The sequence below is a fragment of the Staurois parvus genome, unplaced genomic scaffold (genome assembly GCF_062004578.1).
Source record: "Staurois parvus isolate SC_StPar_1 unplaced genomic scaffold, SC_StPar_1.0 ptg000210l, whole genome shotgun sequence".
NCBI lineage: Eukaryota > Metazoa > Chordata > Amphibia > Anura > Ranidae > Staurois > Staurois parvus.
The window spans coordinates 1,929,772-1,950,296 of NW_028318006.1; the positions used below are offsets into that span (position 1 = coordinate 1,929,772).

A 20,525-nucleotide genomic window follows, 5' to 3' on the forward strand; every position below is an offset into this window, starting at 1 on the left:
GACTGGAATACTCCCAAGATGCTGCTAAGTGAGGCTTAGTCATTATTGCTCACCTCCTCCATCACAAGAGTGAGCATTTTCTCTGATTCAAATCTCCTAACATGCTCTCCTTGGAGGTCCTTCCGTTCAACTTGAAACCTACTTCTTTAAATTGATTCTTAAGGATCCTCCTCCTTCCATGTACTCTGTCATTGGTACCAGCATGGGCCAAGCCCCTCCCAGTAATTTTATCAACCTGGTCCACCACATGCCAAACCCTGGCACCAGGGAGACCGCAAACCATTCGGCTGAGGTGATCCTGGTGACAAATTACTTTATCACTCCTTCTGAATATAGAATCCCCAATTACCACCAAATATCTAGGCCTTCCTACATTACCCACACCACCCCTACTGGATGAGCTGTTCTCCTGTCAGTTAGGAGTAGAAGTGATATCTGACTTTGTCACCCCTACATCTTCACCCAACTTGGCAGATTTGTTTGGGTGCTCAGACACTGGACTGGCCTTCCTTTTTGGTGAGTCTCTACCACTCCCTCTAACTACATTAATCCATCTTCCTACCTCATCGTCTTGATTTACCCCTGTGTTCTATAAAGTAGTGTAATTGTATTATATATAGTAAACAGGTGTGATATGTGAAAAGACTAAATCCAATTTAAAGGGCTTGTACTTGCAGTTTGGTGGTAAAACTGGGCAGTAGAGCCGCATTTTTTACCATCCTTCTTTAAGCAACACAGACTGCCAGATGGGTGTGTACATGTGTAAAAAACATTCCCTCTGTCACAATTAATGAGCAATACTGAGCTGCAATGTTATGCTGCCTACTCACTGCTTGTTTTAACCCTGTAAATGCCATAATACCTCCTCACCGCTTGTCCTCCTGAAAAGTGATCCGCCAGGAAAGGCTTTTCACTGGTGTGGCAATGACAGCTGCAAGTCTAAACATAGCCTTTGATTTTTGATTATTTTTGATACATCAAAAAAATACATGACAGTGTTTTTAGATGTATCTTTACCTGTATTTTATCTTACAAAACCATAAACTGTGTTTTCGTGATTTTTTTTTTTTAAACCTCCATTCATACTTGGTTTCTTTTATTTTGAGCGATTGTATACATACGTTTTTTGAGCATTTTCCAGATTCAGTGTTTTTTCGTTTCAGTCAATGGAAAGATAATTACTAGAAAGAGAAGAAGCAAGAAATTGCATGAGGAATGTACATTATGCACTTTCAGGCACTCATATTGAAGTTCACAGAGGTGAAAAACACATGGCTCGGCCCCAAAGTTGCTCATGTATAGGTCATGCCCTTGTATGTTTTTATATTACCCTTATAAATGGCTTCTTTATTCTTTCATTTTGCAGATTTTCTCTCACTTTAATTGATACTTTGGATACTCTAGTGGTAAGTTTACAATGTGTCTGTGACTTGGTCTGTTTTCAGCTATACAGAATACATCTTGTGTTGTGTGTTGGTTTTTTTTTTTTTTTTTTTTTTTTTTTAAACTCCGAGCTAATGACCATACGTTAAAAAAAAAAAAAAAAGTATAAACAATCTGCGCAGTTAATAATAAAAGTTCATTAACGCATGAAGAATAAAATAAGACTAGAAAAAAAAAGTGATTGCTGCTGACACATCAGTGCTTTTCACCACACTTCAACAAAATGTATAAAGTCCTTTACGATGCAATGCAATCCCATCAAATAATGTGACAGTCCTTAAATCAAAACAATATAATGGTCTTTCAGTTCCAGTAAAGCTGTATTTCCTCCACCACCATGGTATGATTTAGGTATTCCTTCCTCTTTTCTCAAGCTCTGTGACACATGCGAACACCCAGTGATAATATGCGCTCACCTTGTACAATAGACCTCAATACAGATCAAGGTCATGACACTTTTTGCCCCACCTTGGGCATATGTGGCATCAGTTATTCCTCTCATTCCTTCCTCCTCAATATTCATCACCACGGAAAAATCACATGCAAAAATAGAATGGGACCACAATGGTGCTCTCTGATTAGTGTCAATTTATTTAAAGCTCCTAAAATCAATACATCATGGTGGATGTTATACATAGTGACCATATGTGCATATCAGAATTTCTTAGCACCATCATTTTATTTTTAGGTGCTAAACAAAACCCAGGAATTTGAAGATGCTGTCCGAAAAGTAATTAATGACGTTAACTTGGATAATGATATTGTGGTTTCTGTATTTGAGACAAACATTCGAGTTTTGGGGTAAGTGTATATTTCCACGTTTTCTACAGCAATATTTCAGTAATTTTTGTTAAAGTCAACTCCAGGGATCTTTAAAATGACCCCCTGCAGTAGGGCTGTGCTATGCCATGAGACTTAATTACACGTTTGGGTCTAGGAGACACAGAAAAGAAGATATTCTTCTTAATAGATTGTCCACGCTGCTTGACCGTCCCCCATGCTAGAGGTGTCTAAAGTCCTAACATCATCAAGACCAATTCAGGCCCCATAGCCCTGCCTTGGATGTGATGACACAGAGGAGTTGATTTACTAAAGCTGAAGAGTGCAAATTCTGGTGCAGCTGTGCATGGCAGCCAATCAGCTTATAACTTCAGCTTGTTTAATTAAGCTTTGACAAAAAGACCTGGAAGGTGATTGTTTTTTGTGCAGAGCTGTACCAGATTTTGCACTTGAGATGTTTAGTAAATCATCTCTAGAGAACTGTCTACCACCTGCTGGAGGAGCGGAAATTCAGGTAAACACTCTTCTCCTTGTCCCTAAACCCCCTCCCCCCCCCCAAAAAAAAACGAACAGTTAAAGTGTTACTTAATCTATAACCTTGTATTCACTATATCTGATCTTCCACAGTACACACAACATGGAAATGCAATTATTTTAGTAAATATAATAAAACGCCTACATCCCTTTTTTTTTTATTATAAGCAGTACATATCAGTTTTATGACTTCTATCAGTGTCTGGGTGAGCACTGGTTAAACTTGTTGAAGGAATTTTTATTCTCCTCTGACTGTTCTGGGAGGCTGCATGACCACTGACCCTCTGTCTGGACAATACTGATTGGCCCTGTGATGATCGCATGTATGCGCAAAAAAACAAAAAACACTCTAGCAATACACATCAAACTGAGCATGTGCAGAGTGTCTCCTAGGCCTCTGTAGTATCAGCAGATGGATTGGGGACAGTGAAAGAAGGGGAGGATCAGAGAACACAGAATCAAACTTCCTTTTTACACAATGTGAAGGATTAACCCCTTAGGTCCCACAGTGAGTATAACAAGCATGCTTTACTGCATATACAGACTGATTTTACTGTTATAGGTTTAGTGATACTTTAACCCTTGCAGTGTGAGGGTTTCTAGAGTTGGGCTTTAAACTTCTTTTTTAGAAGGAAACTGAAATTTCAGTATTTGGTTGCTGAAGCATTAAATCACCAGATTGTTTGTTTTATATTATGGTGAATTCAGCAAGGGTGGTAACAACCCCCAAGCTACTGTGGAACTGTGGCTGCAATTTTTGGTTCTGAAATTTTAGAAATGGTAAAGAAGAGAATTAGTGATCTGCAGTCAGGTCCATAAATATTGGGACATCGACACAATTCTAACATTTTTGGCTCTATACACCACCACAATGGATTTGAAATGAAACGAACAAGATGTGCTTTAACTGCAGACTGTCAGCTTTAATTTGAGGGTATTTACATCCAAATCAGGTGAACAGTGTAGGAATTACAACAGTTTGGTTATGTGCCTCCCACTTGTGAAGGGACCAAAGGTAATGGGACAATTGGCTTCTCAGCTGTTCCATGGCCAGGTGTGTGTTATTCCCTCATTATCCCAATTACAATGAGCAGATAAAAGGTCCAGAGTTCATTTCAAGTGTGCTATTTGCATTTGGAAACTGTTGCTGTCAACACTCAAGATGAGATCCAAAGAGCTGTCACTATCAGTGAAGCAAGCCATCATTAGGCTGAAAAAACAAAACAAACCCATCAGAGAGATAGCAAAAACATTAGGCGTGGCCAAAAGAACTGTTTGGAACATTCTTAAAAAGAATGAACGCACCGGTGAGCTCAGCAACACCAAAAAACTCCGGAAGACCACGGAAAACAACTGTGGCTGATGACCGAAGAATTCTTTCCCTGGTGAAGAAAACACCCTTCACAACAGTTGGCCAGATCAAGAACACTCTCCAGGAGGTAGGTGTATGTGTGTCAAAGTCAACAATCAAGAGAAGACTTCACCAGAGTGAATACAGAGGGTTCACCACAAGATGTAAACCATTGGTGAGCCTCAAAAACAGGAAGGCCAGATTAGAGTTTGCCAAACGACATGTAAAAAAGCCTTCACAGTTCTGGAACAACATCCTATGGACAGATGAGACCAAGATCAACGTGTACCAGAGTGATGGGAAGAGAAGAGTATGGAGAAGGAAAGGAACTGCTCATGATCCTAAGCTTACCACCTCATCAGTGTACCATGGTGGTGGTAGTGTCATGGCGTGGGCATGTATGGCTGCCAATGGAACTGGTTCTCTTGTATTTATTGATGATGTGACTGCTGACAAAAGCAGCAGGATGAATTCTGAAGTGTTTCGGGCAATATTATCTGCTCATATTCAGCCAAATGCTCCAGAACTCATTGGACGCCGCTTCACAGTGCAGATGGACAATGACCCAAAGCATACTGCAAAAGCAACCAAAGAGTTTAAGGGAAAGAAGTGGAATGTTATGCAATGGCCAAGTCAATCACCTGACCTGAATCCGATTGAGCATGCATTTCACTTGCTGAAGACAAAACTGAAGGGAAAATGCCCCAAGAACAAGCAGGAGCTGAAGACAGTTGCAGTAGAGGCCCTTAAGTGGGAGGCACATATGCAAACTGTTGTAATTCCTATACCGGTCACCTGATTTGGATGTAAATACCCTCAAATTAAAGCAGACCGTCTGCAGTTAAAGCACATCTTGTTCGTTTCATTTCAAATCCATTGTGGTGGTGTATAGAGCCAAAAATGTTAGAATTGTGCTGATGTCCCAATATTTATGGACCTGACTGTATAATTAAAATATTATTTTGGCTTATATGGGCCTTTGAAATGATTACTGTAAATTTAACAGCATGCACATACAGTAGGATAATAGAGATACACATTATTTTCAACCACTGAGGCTCCATGCACACTTAGCATTTCTGGAGTGTGTGACAAAGTGCACAGAAAACGCTCGTTTTGCCATGTCTTTCGGAGACGTGCTGCAAACTCTCTTTGCTCTTGTGATCCTGTTAATGGCACCCCAAGTGCGGTTAGCAGGAATGTGCTTTACTGTGCACTTTGTGTACTGGCAATTGTGTTAAAACGCATAGTGACAAAACGCTGCCTGCACGTAAAGGTTTTCGAGCTTCTTTGCAGCTATAACAGCTTCAGCTCTTCTGGGAAGGCTGTCCACAAGGTTTAGGAGTGTGTCTATGGGAATGTTTTTGACCATTCTTCCAGATGCACATTTGTGAGGTCAGGCACAGATGTCGGACAAGAAGGCCTGACTCCCAGTCTCTGCACTAATTCATCCCAAAGGTGTTTTATCGGGTTGAGGTCAGGACTCTGTGCAGGTCAGTCAAGTTCCTCCACCCCAAACTTGCTCATCCATGTCTTTATGGACCTTGCTTTGTGCACTGGTGCGCAGTCATGTTGGAACAGGAAGGGGCCATCCCCAAACTGTTCCCACAAAGTTGGGAGCATTAAATTGTCTAAAATGTCTTGGTATACTGACTCCTTAAGAGCTCCCTTCACTGGAACTAAGGGGCCAAGCCCAACCCCTGAAAAACAACCCCACACCATAATCCCTCCTCCACCAAACTTTACACTTGGCACAATGCAGTCAGGCAAGTACCGTTTTCCCAGATACGTCCATCAGATTTCCAGACAGAGAAGTGTGATTCGTCACTCCAAAGAACTCCTCTCCACTGCTCTAGAGTCCATTGGCGGCATGCTTTACAATACTGCATCCAACGCTGTGCATTGCACTTGGTGAAATAAGGCTGGATGCAGCTGCTTGGCCATGGAAACCCATTCCATGATGCTCTCTATGCACGTGGTTGTGCTAATCTGAAGGCCACACGAAGTTTGGAGGTATTTAGCTATTGACTCTGCAGACAGTTGGGGACTTCTGTGCATTTCAGTATGCACTAACCCCAGTCTGTCATTTTATGGGGCATACCACTTCGTGGCTTAGTTGCTGTGGTTCCCAGTTGCTTCCACTTGGTCATAATACCTCTAACAGTTGACCGTGGGATATTTAGTAGCAAGGAAATTTCATGGATGGACTTATTGCACGGGTGGCAACCTATCATAGTAGTGTGTGTGTGTGTGTGTATATATATATGCACACACACACACACCTGTGCAAAGGTCTTGGGGCGATTATTTCACTCTCTAGATGTGCAAAGCTGGTAGAGACGTCCCCAAAAAGACTTCCAGCTGTAATCCAGCGAAAGGTGGTTCTACAAACTATTGGCTCAGGGGGGCTGAATACAAATGTAGACCACAGTTTTCAGATATTTATTTGTAAAACATTTTGAAAATCATTTTATCATTTTCCTTCCACTTCACAATTATGTGCCACTTTGTGTTGGTCTATCACATAAAATTCCAATTAAATACATTTACATTTTTGGTTGCAACATGACAAAATGTGTAAAATTTCAAGGGGTATGAATACATTTTCAAGACACTGTACAGTATACCCTTCATTCTTCAGTGAAGTGTAGCTAACAGAAGAAGAAAAATAAATGGTAAATGGCCAACTTGGGTCTCAACAACAAACCAGAGCCAAATTGAGCCTTGGGTAAAAAAAAATCATTGTATGCAGAAGAGGGATGGTGGTGCATATAATATTTGACAACAATTAACAGAACAGTGCAGCCTTCTTAAAACAAAAAATATCTGCATGTTTTACCCATTACCTCAAAAATAGGAGGTTTATTATTTTAGGAGAGTGCAGAGGGTCATGCAAATCAGTAAAGGAAAGGTAGGTTCCTTTTGACCGCACCTTACTATAACCTGTCTGATTATACTTTGTCACAACTGACCATGTGTGTTTGTGATGTCCTTTAGGGTCAGTTCATACTACATGCTTTTTCATTGTGCTTATTTCTGCATCTAAAACACACAAGAAAGTAGGTTATATGATTGTCAATGTCATAGTTCACATCAGTGCTTGCAGTTCCAGTGCGTTCCGGATGCAGAAAAAGAAGTAGAACAGGCTGCATTTTTCCTGCGCAGAACTGTACTGGAATGCGGTAAAACGCACTTGAATGCACCAAAAACGCAGTGGAATGCAAATGTCCCTATTTAAATTGAAGAAAAAGAGAGGGGAAAAAATGAACTGGAACTCATCAAAAACGTACTGAAACATGTCAAAAACGCACATGCAGAAACGCATCCAGAACGCATCTGGACTGCGTTTCTATAGTGTGAGCCGGCCCTTAATGTTTTAAGAGTGTTTGAAAGAAACATAGACATTTTTCAAGTGGGTGAACACTGTTTATTCCTACATTTCAGTGGTCTCCTTGGTGGACACTCTGTTGCTCTGATGCTGAAAGAAAAAGAAGAACAAATGACTTGGTATAATGATGAACTCCTGCATATGGCTAAAGAGCTTGGCTACAAACTCCTTCCAGCTTTCAACACTACAAGCGGTCTTCCTTATCCAAGAGTATGTCTAAGTATTCAGAAAACGTTTATCGCCGATTGATCTGCAATGATTAGAATAAGTCCACATATTTTAATTTAACACAGTGAGGTGTAAACAATGGTATTTTAATACATAGCATATTTTAGTATGCATGTTTCAGCTGAAACTCACTGATTTGTTTTCTTTTTAATGTGGTAATTTGACAATATTTGCGCATTGCTTAAATAACAGTAACTTTGATCAAAATGACATTTCCTTTTATTAACTGTTAAAAAAATGTATTCTTTCACTATAGCATTATTTAGCAGGCAATCTGTGCAATGCAAAGTATATTTAGCATGTATTTTTTATGTATTTTTTATGTATTTTATTACAGGTATTTATAATGCACCAACCATTTATTCAGTGCTTTATGTTCACATCAGTCCCTGCTCTCAAGGGCCATACATTCTAAGGTCCTTGTCTCGCATACATGCACACACATACTGAGCCAAATTATACAGTAATAAATGTTTTATTTTTTCTTTCTTTTAATCATCACTATGTTCTAATCTGAAATGAAAAACGTACGCTCTTTTGTTTAATTACCATAGGCCAGTATTGTGTGTATTGCATATGTATATACATTTTTTTATGAAACAGTATTGACTTTTAAAAAGTTTTACAGTAAAACTAGAACTTTTTTTTTTTAAACATTTTTGTCCATGTGTCTTGGACAATCATTTTTAGGGTCTTGTAAATCATTTTTCCAAATAAAATCTTTGTATCCTGAAAAAAGCATATGAAAATTTGGAGACCAGTTTTGTGAGCAAAGCTGTTTAAATATTTAAGTAAATTGACACATTCAAAACCTGCACAATTTGGTATGGTCATAAAGTGTGGACTTTCCTCCAGTCATGTAGGTATTAGAATTTACTTATTTCCTGATATAAAATGTGGTCCCATTTCTGCAAGGTGAATTTGAAGTTTGGAGTTAGAAGACCAGAGGCACGGACAGGCACAGAAACTGACACATGTACTGCATGCGCAGGAACCCTCATCCTTGAATTTGCTGCACTCAGTCGCTTTACTGGAATACCAGTGTTTGAGGTATGTCTTTCAGACATTTCCTATTATTTTCTGTTTGGATTGTCTTATTTGTGTCTCAAAGAAATGGATCTGTTTTTATATTTCTGCCACTAGTAAAGCTAGCTTTACACACCCATGAAAGAATATCTGCCGACTCTAGGTTAAGCAGCCAGTGGTTAAGCATTGCCTGCTTCTGATTGGATGCAGTCATTATCGGGCAACAATTTCCCACCTGGCCATCCGCAGCTTTAACTTTGGCTGATTCAGCAGGAATTGGTTGAAATTTGAGCAGTGCCCCCCCCCCCCCCCCTCTTCTTTTTTTTTTTTTTTTTTTTTTTTTTTTTTTTTCCCCCAGTTACGTAATTGAAGAAAGACTAAAGCTGGCCATATATAGTATGGATTTAAATTCATCTGGTTCAACCGCTGGCTGAAGGGGAAATAAACTGGCCCATGTATGGCCAGCTTTAAGAGCGTACGGCTGTCTGATAATGGGCACCACAGTGTCAAGCCAGATAGTCCCTTTCAGAAATGGGAGGACATATAATTTAAGAATGCTAATGCTGAAGAAAACATATAATAGAAATGGTTGTGGTAAGCTCCATATTGTTATATCTGTTCAGTGCCAGCTTTGTGCCACAATGCAAGAATCATTTTTGTTTTGTAGGATATGGGGGGCAATGCATCAATACTTCTTTCAACTGCTTATGTGTACTCTTAAATGGAAACTTACTTTTTAAAAATGTATTTTAAATAAGCATGTTAAAGGATACATTCACCTTAAAAAAAAACAGAATAAATGCACGTTTTTGCAGTTTATACTATTATTATAATAGTTTTGCTATTTTTTTCTAAGGAGCATTGTACACATAATCAGCAGATTGAGGGTGCAATCTCAGGCTCCTGCAGACTCTCAGGATACCTGTCTGTACCTCGTATGGGCAGGCAGTTGCCTGGGAACAGGCAGTTTAAAGGGCTATAACAGCACTCACCTGCACCCTCCCAGTTCAGTGAGAACTACAAGCAGTCAGCTGCAATGGATCACTTTACTTGTAGGCATTCATTCACAGGAAAGTGAATGAATGATGTGGCTGTGTGGGCGGAGCCCCACATGCCTGCATTATTTTAAATTGTGACAGTGGGTGAGGTGAGAAGATCCCCTGCCTTCTGTAACAAGGGGAGAGGAGATGCTGCAGATGCTGGGACATGTTACATGTTCCACCCTAAAAATGTGTAGCACATGTAACATGTTCTATAGGTGAACTTATCCTTTTGAGGTGACCAGATTAACATAAATAATCCTTGCTATCTCTATTGTAAAAAAAAACTTTTTTTTCTGCTAGTGACAGACTGCATCATATGTATTATTTTCATTATGCTCCTGGTTCCACAAGGTAAGTGTTTCAATAAATTTGAAATGTGGAATCACTCTAAGTAGCCTATAGTAAACACCTGTTGAAATGTCTAATAGGCCCCTTGCACATGGGTGATGAGGTTTACTCAGAAACTTACTGACAAAGTCCCTGAGTAGAAAAAAAAAACTGTGCTTAAGAATCTTGAGTATAGGTGCATGTAAAGGAGCCTAAGTTTATAGACTAGTAAAATTCTTTCTCATTGGCAGTGTAATACATTCATTTATAGTCGCAGAAATGTGTGTGCTCATAAATTGCTGCATTCAAATGTAAAATTTTCTATTTTTGTTTTATGGCTCTTTACTCAATGTTGCGCTTTTACTCCCATGTGCAAGAGGCCTTATGAGAAACAGAAGAGATGAGCTCAAATTCTTCTTCAGTGGTGTAGTGAAAGGGAAAGGTTCCACTCCTCCTTTTCTATGGCAGATGGGTTGTGCTAACTTTGGGTAAAGATAAATGTAAGCCAGAATTATTTGAATTTGTCAAGATTGTTTGTTTATTTTATGAAGAATTGTAGAATGATTTGCTTACATTTAGTTTATTTTTCCTGAACAGGAACATGCGCGAAAGGCACTAGATTTTCTTTGGGAAAAGAGGCAACGTAGTAGCAATTTAGTTGGTGTAACAATAAATATTCATACAGGAGACTGGGTACGCAAAGGTAAGTAAAATTATCAATTTAGCACCTAACGTTTTATCAGTGTTGCTTTTGCATGGAAAAACACTGTGAAAAGATAATCAAAATAAAATTGTATAATTTGAGAACACTTTTTTTTTTTTTTTTAATGACCATTGCATACCAGACACTGATGTAGAAAAAGGTGTGTTGTGCTAGCAGGAAAATTTCCTGATTACTTTAGCAACAAGTCTTGATCTTTGTTTCATATTTTTAAACCTTGGATGCAGGAATATTTTCTATAGACAACAAAAGATTTCCCACAGCACAGATTTTTCATCTGTTATACACATAATGAGCCAGTTCCAAGCTAATAAAAGAAGTATGGCCAAAACTTTATTTGCCATACTACTTTTCTGGGTCACAAGAGTACACCTACGTTTGCTGTAATGGGGCACAGAATTGGCTCAAAGCGTATTAATCCCACTGTCTGCTGGCATCACAGAGTCATTCCAGGCTCTGGGAATATCCCCACTGTATTATCAGAATTCTCCGAGCTGCCTGATTGACAGCTGGCTCTGGCTGAGAGCCGAAATTAGCTGTGTCCACCCCCTCCAGCATGACATTTCAGGGAGCATGGGAGGGGCATAGCAGAGAGCAGTGACTGGCTGTCACTACTCTCTGCTCAGAGAAGCCCAAGAACAGAGTGATAAGCAGTCATGTGTTCTCAGGCTTAGAGCCGATGGGGGACAGCTACAGTATCAGAGCGATGTGGCGTCATAGAGGTGAGTATAGATGTTTTTTTTTTTGTTTAATACCCCAAACATTTCCTTTTAAGAAATTTTAGCTTTTTCCCCACAATACATTTTTCTATACAGTGATCCTTTATAGTGTGCACTTGTCATATTTAAAGAGCTTTTAGCAATAAGATTGTAAAGGCCATTTTTTGTTTTGTTTTATGCAAAATACATTTTTATGCTTTACGATCATTAGGAATTCAAACTTGTCTTCAAAATACTCATACTTGCTAACATACAGGTTTATAAATATGAAATAATAGCATGTTTTATTTAACCCAAATGTTAAGTATTGTATTGGTACATAAAGGCCCTCTAGTTTGTCTTCAAGAAAACTGTTGGTTTCAGATTAAGCAAAAGTTCTTCCTTAACAGTAAAAATAGTAAACGAGCGCTGGGTAAAATAGAAAAGAGAAGGAAAGCTGCTTGCATAAAAGGTAAAACCTCTGAAACCTTCTCATAAAATCTTAATATATAAATATATGCAGCGCTAAAACCAATAATGATCAATAAATATAAATCAGCTGATAACTATTATAAGCAATAAAAAGTATAAAAGTGCGCTCCAAGGCGCTAAAAACAGTGATGTGAAACAACGTCCTAACTTGACGTTATAAAGTGACATAAATAATTTCCAAAGTCAAATCGCACTAATTTCCAAAGTCAAATAGCAATATGAAAGTGAGATTCCGTGACTGCAGTGGCTGAAAAAATAAGTGTAGATTGTTCTAACCAGAAAGCACAATCTAATGCGCATTTGAGTAAATCAAAACCAACTCTTGGTCACCTGGATCTGGGAACATGGCACACAGGGGGTCATCTGGCAAGCGTCAGCAAGGGAGGTAACACACTGTAGGGATATCCAGGCTCCAGAGATACAATCATCAACCAGCAGGGGGAACCATTCACACAGGTATATGCCAAGTCACAGGAATTCACCTTAGAGGGGGGCTGGTAATAAACAAGCCAGAGAGAAGAATCTTCAATAGTGTAGTACTTTATTGTAAATCAAGTAAAGCATAACAGGAGATTATTACACTCACATATGGAAATGACAGGAAAACCAAGATGTCCGCCGGCTGTCCAAGTGGGCCGTGCGGAATGACGTCACTGGGTAGGGCACCTCCCGTAGGGAGTATTAGATTGCGCTTTTTGGTTAGTGCAATTTACACTTATTTTTTCAGTCACTGCAGTCACGGAATCTCACCATTATATTGTTATTTGACTTTGGAAATTAGTGCTGTTTGACTTTGGAAATTATTTATGTCACTTTATGCACTTTATAACGTCAAGTTAGGACGTTGTTTCACATCACTGTTTTTAGCGCCTTGGGGCGCACTGTTATACTTTTTATTGCTTATGATAATAGTTATCAGCTGATTTATATTTATTGATCATTATTGGTTTTAGCGCTGCATATATTTATATATTAAAAAGTTCTTCCTTGATGGTCACATGTTTATGGCCTGTTGTCTATGCCATATTTTCTTGTATTTGTTTAAAATAAAAAATGTATTTTCTCTTTTAAGACAGCGGTGTGGGTGCAGGAATAGATTCTTACTATGAATATTTACTGAAGGCCTACGTACTGCTGGGTGATGACAGCTATTTGGAAAGATTTAATACAGTAGGTGGAAGACCAATTTTAATGCTTCATTGTGTAACATGGCAACCTAGCAAAAAGCATATCTGATAATGTTTTATTTGTTTGTTTCTTAAAATTGTAATCAAGTAATTTTAGCCTAATGTATGAAAGTCCTAGGGCTTCAACCTGGATTTCAAAATATCAGGCTTTTGCAGTCACTGGCATCTTAACATCCTCCCACTGGCTGTGCACATATGGCTTTAATGCCAAGCAGGCGCATATATGCGTCCATAGTAAATGGTTTACTGTGATCAGAGTATGTTCACTGTGTGCTCCCAGCACAGTAACTAAAGTGTCACAGAGAACTACCAATGCATACTTGCAATCAGGAGCTTCCAATCATGTGAACGCTGTGACCGCCAATCGCAGCAGTCACGATTGGAATACCCACCTCCTCCTTTTGGCATTTAGATCCTCCTAAAGGGTGGAAGGCGGCAGCGTGAAGGGGTTAATGAAGTGTTGTAAACTGCAAATATAGCTAGACTCCTTAGTTCATATTAAATACTGGGCCACATCACATAAACTTTCCAATGTTGTACCGACACACAGCCCCAAACTCTTCCCTAGTCTGAGTTATGTAGGCTGCCTTTTGTGACCCCTCCTCCTTGAGTAGGTTCTTTCCTGTCTGTATTGCTAATGTTTTGGCTTGATTGTTTGGGTTTTTTTTTTTTTTTTAACATTTTTATTATTGATTTTTAATTAATTTAAGTTACTGATCTAGAGCAAGTAGTCCGGTAAGGAATTCTGCCATGTTCCTGGCACTTATACGGAATACTTGATCTGGGTCTGTTACTCAAAATTATTGAGCGCAGACACAGCCAGGAACCTACCAGCTTTTTTTTAGAATGAGATGAGGTAATGCAGTCCATGTACATATCTCTGGGCATATGTACTCTAAGGGGAATGTTTAGCTATTTTCCAACTATATTCGTATCTTCTGGGCTAATCAAAAACATTTTACCTATTTAAAAAAAAAATATATATATATTTTTTTTTTTTTTTTTTTTAGAAGCACATATGAAATACTATACAGTATATGAATATTTTCATTTCAAGTTGGAAGGTGGAGCTTTGTTATCCTTTTCACCCTATGTGTTGAGCAATTGTTTACATACACTCCTTACAGCATTTGTGTGTGGGTGTGTGAGTGGAAGTGACAAGAGTGCCTTAAATTTTTTTCTTTTATCATATTTTACATTTTTAAGCACCTTTTTTCCAGCTGACTTTTTGTTGCTATCAACTAGAGCCACCTATGTGATAGCATTGGGCGGGAGAGATAGGTAGCCTTTTTGGACTATTGGCTCCCTAATGTCCTTGCCCTCTGCTTCAGTGCATCTGCTGTCTACCTGACTCCTTGCTTTTCAGGAATTTGATAGGGGTTTGACCAGGATTTTAACAGGCTCTGTAAAAACAGCCTTTTGCTCGTAATAGAGCAGTTTGTACAGCAAGCATCTAAAAATTGTTTTTAGCCTGCTTCAAACAAATGGAAGCTCCTTTAAAGCCCCATTTAGCTTTAGTTTGGAGAGGTTACACATAGATCCTAATGGGAGTGCTACCTGTCACTTTGTTTAAGCTGCTAGCAGGTTTCAGTTAGCTCTTGCACCTTGTAAAGCTTGTTGAAAGCCTGCTAGCAGCTTGATTAAATTGAAAGTCAGCACTCCGATTAAGCTCTATGTTTAACACCCCCAGTTTACTGTATATGACCAGGTCAAAGACACTCTTTAAAATTCCAATGTGCCTCCATATGACATAAGTCAGGTACATTAATCTGGGGCATGCACCATGTGGAGTCAGCAGTGTCCATACAGACAGAGTTGAGCTTCCTCCCTGCAGCCATCACACAGTGCAGTGTTAGGAGTTTTGTATCTGGGGGGAGGAGCCTGATGAGGATTCATTGACACTAGTTCCCCATCAAGTCTGCTCCCCTTGTAATTGGCAGCGGGCAGATCCTTAGCCAATAGACAGCATGCTCAGTGTCTGCTTTCAGTTACAAGTAGAGAGAGAACATGATGGGGAGCCAGTGTCTTGGCTTCTCCGTCAGGCTTCATCCACTTCAGCGAAGTCAAGGGTGTACTGGTGCAAATATGCCTTTTCATGTACAGTGTGTACAGGGACATGCACTCTAGCTGTGTCTGCATTCCATCTTAGTAGGTCTTTTTTACTTCCAGTTTCATTATCTACAAAAAGAGGGTAACTGAATTAGGTGCATTAATAGTGCCACTTTGTAAAAATGACGCTATTAAGAACTACCTGAATCTGTCACACATGTTGGCAAAGTTACCATAATGGGCAGTCGGAATTTTAGAATTTGGTACAGACTATTTTAAAGGGCTCCAGAAAATTGTTGGCGGTGCTTTATTCCCTCGATTGTTCTTTCACATACCAAAGCTAATATGTACAATGCCTTGTATGTTTCACCAACATTCATTATGCAGTCCAAGTAATCTTTTAATCAGCCTTGGTTAGTTGTGGTGGAGGTTGACTGATACCTAATGTGTAAAAATAGAAAAATAATGGCTGTGTGTAATTGCTCAACGGTAAGATATTCATCGTTTTGTCTGGTCAGTGTACATCATGTAAATGGAAAGCATTCTGCAGCAACAGACACGTGTTTGCTGTTAAACCGGCCATAATTGGATCAAATCTCAGCCGGTTCAGCAGGAATCGGCAGGCTGGTTGTATTGAAATCGATCCATCAGTCACCTTCAGTACAACCAGCCTGTCAGATTCTTTGCATGCAATTGCTGCCAGCGGGTATAGCAAGGAGTTCTTAGAAGGCTCTCCGCTGGTAGAACACATTAGCGCTGCAGGAGGGATGGCAGGAAAGAAAATTGCACCATCTATGGCTTGCTTTAGCCAAAAACTGTTTTTGTCAGCATTCGTTTACTGCTGAGGATATCTGTACACTTTCTGTCCTCCACTGAAATATGCATGTTGCCTTTTGATAATCCAGTCATGTAACATAATTTGCTATCTGCTTGAAAACCAATTTTCAGCAGTTTGGTTATGTCTATAATACTAACCACTATCTCATGCCTATGGCTAGCTTTGGATGTCCAGTAAAGTTTTTAAATATTATTTACAGAGTAGTTCATGAATGTGTATATTTTATGATTAAGTGAAATCTGCTGAAAGTCAGTCATTCAGTATGGAAATAATGTTTGTATGAATACGGAATAGAAAATGTTACCTTATATATTACACTCTATTATTGTACTTATTCAGGAAAGTTTGGTTTGGTCCATATATAATTACAAGCATTGTTTTCTTTTAAAGTGTTACTAAACCCGCAACAGTAAACCCAATCTGTATATGCAGTAAAGCATGCTTGTTATACTCAGTGGAGCCTAAGGGGTTAATCCTCTGCGTTGCTTAAAAATGCTGTTTGATCCTGTCTTCTCTGATCCTTCCTTTCTTCCAGTGCTCCCCTCTTATCTCCTGATAAGACATATGGTGTGGTGCACATGTTCAATTTGATGTGTATTGCTAGAGAATAGTGGTGCACTGATATTAAAATTCTGTTACCAAAACCGAAAATTCAGGGCACTTGGCTGAAAACTGAAACTGAAATGGACAGTTTTTAAAAATACACTGTAATAATTAAAAAAAAACACAATATATACCCTAATTTTTTTGTAAAATATGAAAGATGATATTACGCCGAGTAAATAGATACCCAACATGTCCCGCTTTTAAAATTACACATACTAGTGGAATGGTGCCAAACTACAGTACTTGAAAATCTCCATGGGTGACACTTTAAAAATTTCTGCATGTTACCAGTTTAATCTTAGAGGAAGTCTAGTGCTAGAATTATTGCTCTTACTCTGACATTTGTGGCTATACGTCACGTGTGTTTGAACACCGTTGACATATGTTGGCGTGCCCTATGCATATGTTCACCACTATGCGTGAGCATGGGTAGACGGGGACACTTTAAACCTTTTTATTTATTTTATTACTTTTGTTTTTTTACACTGTCCATTTAAAAAAAAAATAAATATTAAATCACTTTTATTCCTATCACAAGGAATGCAAACATCCCTTTTGATAAAAATAAGCAGTGACAGGTCCTCTTTATGGAGAGATATGGGATCAATAAGACCCCACATCTCTCCCCTACAATGTGTAAACCATTAGATGAAAAAAAGCATTGATCTAGTAGTGTAGTGATAGTGATGTAATGACGTCGTTCTGGTCCTCCAAGGGCAGAGATGAGTGGAGGCCATCTTTCCTTCAATATTCTTTATGCTCAACACCGGGATTGTTGAATGGGTTCTCAGGTAAGGCTGAGAACCACCAGGCGGTGGTTACTTTTGGCACTCGTATCGGTGCTTATTTTCATATCGGCCAAAGGCCGATAGGGGTGTTTCAGCCAAAACATTTCTGCCACCAAAATTTCGGTGCATCCCTACTATAAGGTTTTTTTTTTTTGTTTTGTTTTTTTCTTGGGAGAGTGCATGTGATCAGCACAGGGCCAATTAGCACTGTCCAGACAGAAGTCGGGTTCTGCATCCTCCTAGAGAAATCTGCTCCTATAAGCTTTAACCAGTGCTCTGCTGAACAGTGATAGAAGTCACAAGACTGCTGTAACTGCTGATGAGAAAAGGTATTTAGCAGTTTATATTTACTACAATAATTGAATTTCCATGTTATGTGTACTGTTGGACACCAGATGTAATGAATGCAGGGTCCTTGGTTTATTAACACTTTAATAAAGATTGTAAGCTCCAAGGAGCAGGGCCCTCCTACCCCTCTTGTATTGAACTGCATTGTTGCTGTATTGCCTCCCGTTATATTGTAAAGCGCTGAGCAAACTGTTGGCGCTATATACATCCTGTATAATAATAATGATAAAGATGTATTTGGTGTTCGTGGGCACAGTTAGTTTAACGTAAATTGATTGTGAGTCCTATAGTAGCCAGTTACAGAGATGCTTTCCTTTTTGTGGTGCAGGTTAGATAATGTAAGCAAGCATCTTGGTTCTATTGAGGTCTATTGCCTCTCATCTTTTCTTTTGTAGAATTATTGCTGGTTTTATTTTTAGTTATCTGATCTGCTGGTTTTTATTCAGCTTCTGGCCCATTGAGACAGCATAGCCGTTCCATGTGTTTCTGTATGTATGAGTACCAATATTTAATGGATTAGAAGTAGATCAGAGATATGTTGTTCATAACACTTTCTATCGTTGCTGCTCAATTTTCAGCCATAATATCTAGATGAATGAATCTCAATCTGCTTTTTCATTTTATAGCATTACGATGCCATTATGCGGTATATCAGCCAGCCCCCACTTCTACTTGATGTGCATATTCACAAACCAATGCTTACTGCTCGAACCTGGATGGATTCTCTGCTTGCATTTTTTCCTGGTCTACAGGTATGAAACCACAAATTCTTTACCATGGATTGTGTTTTATAGCAATTGACAATTTAGTGTTATGCTCCCTTGATTGTCTAAAACATATCTTAACCTCGTCCCATTGCGTGGAGGTCGGCATTCCGATCATGTGACCACAGTGATTGGCAGTCACAGCAGCCACTTGCCTGGAAAGCTTCGGATCACAAGTATGCATCGGGAGCTTTCTTGTACCCGCCAGTTACTGTGCAGGGAGCACACTCTCGGCACAGTAAAGTGTTTACATAGGGACAGATATACGGCCGCTCGACTTTAAAACCCACCCACCAAGAGGCCACATATATGTGTATGGCCAGCTGGAAGTGGTTAAAAGAGATGTATGGCAAAATCATTTCTTCTGCATCACAAGAGTACACTTACTTTGCTCTCCTGTGACCCATAGTCTGCTAATAGCAGGCTATTGATTGCTTAGTTCTTGGACTTAGTGCTGAGGGGAGACAACTGCAGCATCACACTGATGATGCAGAATGGATGTGAGTATGTATGTTTGTTTTTTGTCTACCCCAAACATCTCCTTTAACCACTTGACAACCGGGCTATAGCCGAATGACAGCAACAGCACGGTTGTCCAGTTTTGGGAGGGCATCATATGACATCCTCCCAGAACGCTCCCCTGGCGATCTCCATGATCGCTGCGTCCTATGGACACAGCTGATCACGTGATGTGGTAAAAGGCCAATCACCACTTGCTTCCAGGTCTCATGCTGAGTGGCCAGCCTGATGCATTCTGAACATAGGAGTTCAGCCACTCAGCACAGGCACCATTCAGAAAATGCTTTACAAAGCATTCTGTAATTGCACAAAGTAAAGCAGCAGGGCTGTGATGTTGTTTTTAGGGATGTGCTGATACCCTTTTTTTATCGGCGTGTACAAATACCGATACTTTCGGTCAAGTGCTCGCTGATACTGAGTACCGATACTTTGCAGTGCAATTTGTGTCACTACAAAATGTATTGAGGCAAATTGCACCGCAAAGAATAGCATGCGATTTAAACAGGAATGTGATTCCTGTCCAAATCGCATGTAGTTTCCCCACTGGTCCTGTATGAACCCAGGCTGTCATAGCCTGAGTTCACACAGGAGTGGTGCAAGGAGGTTTCCTGCAGCGGACAGTGGGCATATGGGGATGTATACTATGGTGGCAGATGATCCATATTCTCAGCGGTGGGAGAGGAGAGAGAGCGCTGGGAATTTGAAACCCCCACCTCTTTCTCTCATCTCCTTGCAGGAATTACAGTTTGGGCTAAAGGGGTTTTGATTGGTCAGCACCATCACATGGACAGTGCTGACCAATTAAATGCATTCTAGCCTGTACTGTCAATTCTGCAAGGAGAGGAGAGAAAGCCGCTTCACAGGTCTATAGATTTGAAATCCACACGGCTTTCTCTGATTGGTCAGCACTACCCATGTGAAGGTACTCACCAATCAAAAGCCCTCTTGCCCTAACTGTCATCCCTGCATGGAGAGGAGAGAATCCCTGCCTCTTTCTCTCCTCTCCTACCTCTGAGAATATGGAGCATCTGCCTCCATAGTATACATCGGTACACGGCCACTCTCTGCTCAGCATGGGATGTCTGCAGCGAGGTTTCCCACACTGCTTCTGTGTGATCTCAGGCTATGACAATCCCTGTTATTCTGCCTGTGATTTCAAAACGCACTGCTAAAATGACAAATCACGGAACATGCGGTTCTGCAATTTATCATTTTAGCAGAACGTTTTGAATTCATGGGAAGAATCACGGCGATTCTGCCTGTGATTCAAAAGACCCATGTGTGAATGCAGCCTTAGTGAAGCTGATCTTTTTTATGTTCCTTTTTTCTGACTGTTTTTTATATAATTTTTTTTTTTTGTTTTAATACCATTTCACCATTTAATGGATTGTTAAC

General features: G+C 39.7%; 1 protein-coding gene across 3 annotated transcripts in view; it reads left to right on the top strand.

The window, feature by feature from the left end:
• EDEM3 (ER degradation enhancing alpha-mannosidase like protein 3) overlaps window positions 1-20,525 on the top strand; it is a 117,348-nt gene that overhangs the window by 39,624 nt on the left and 57,199 nt on the right. For all 3 annotated transcript variants that reach the window (XM_089678822.1, XM_089678823.1, XM_089678824.1), the window contains exons 4-10: window positions 1,367-1,406; window positions 2,132-2,244; window positions 7,553-7,706; window positions 8,640-8,774; window positions 10,718-10,823; window positions 13,104-13,201; window positions 18,474-18,599. In XM_089678822.1, the coding sequence (XP_089534948.1) occupies window positions 1,367-1,406; window positions 2,132-2,244; window positions 7,553-7,706; window positions 8,640-8,774; window positions 10,718-10,823; window positions 13,104-13,201; window positions 18,474-18,599 (772 nt within the window). The remainder of the gene's footprint in view (window positions 1-1,366; window positions 1,407-2,131; window positions 2,245-7,552; window positions 7,707-8,639; window positions 8,775-10,717; window positions 10,824-13,103; window positions 13,202-18,473; window positions 18,600-20,525) is intronic.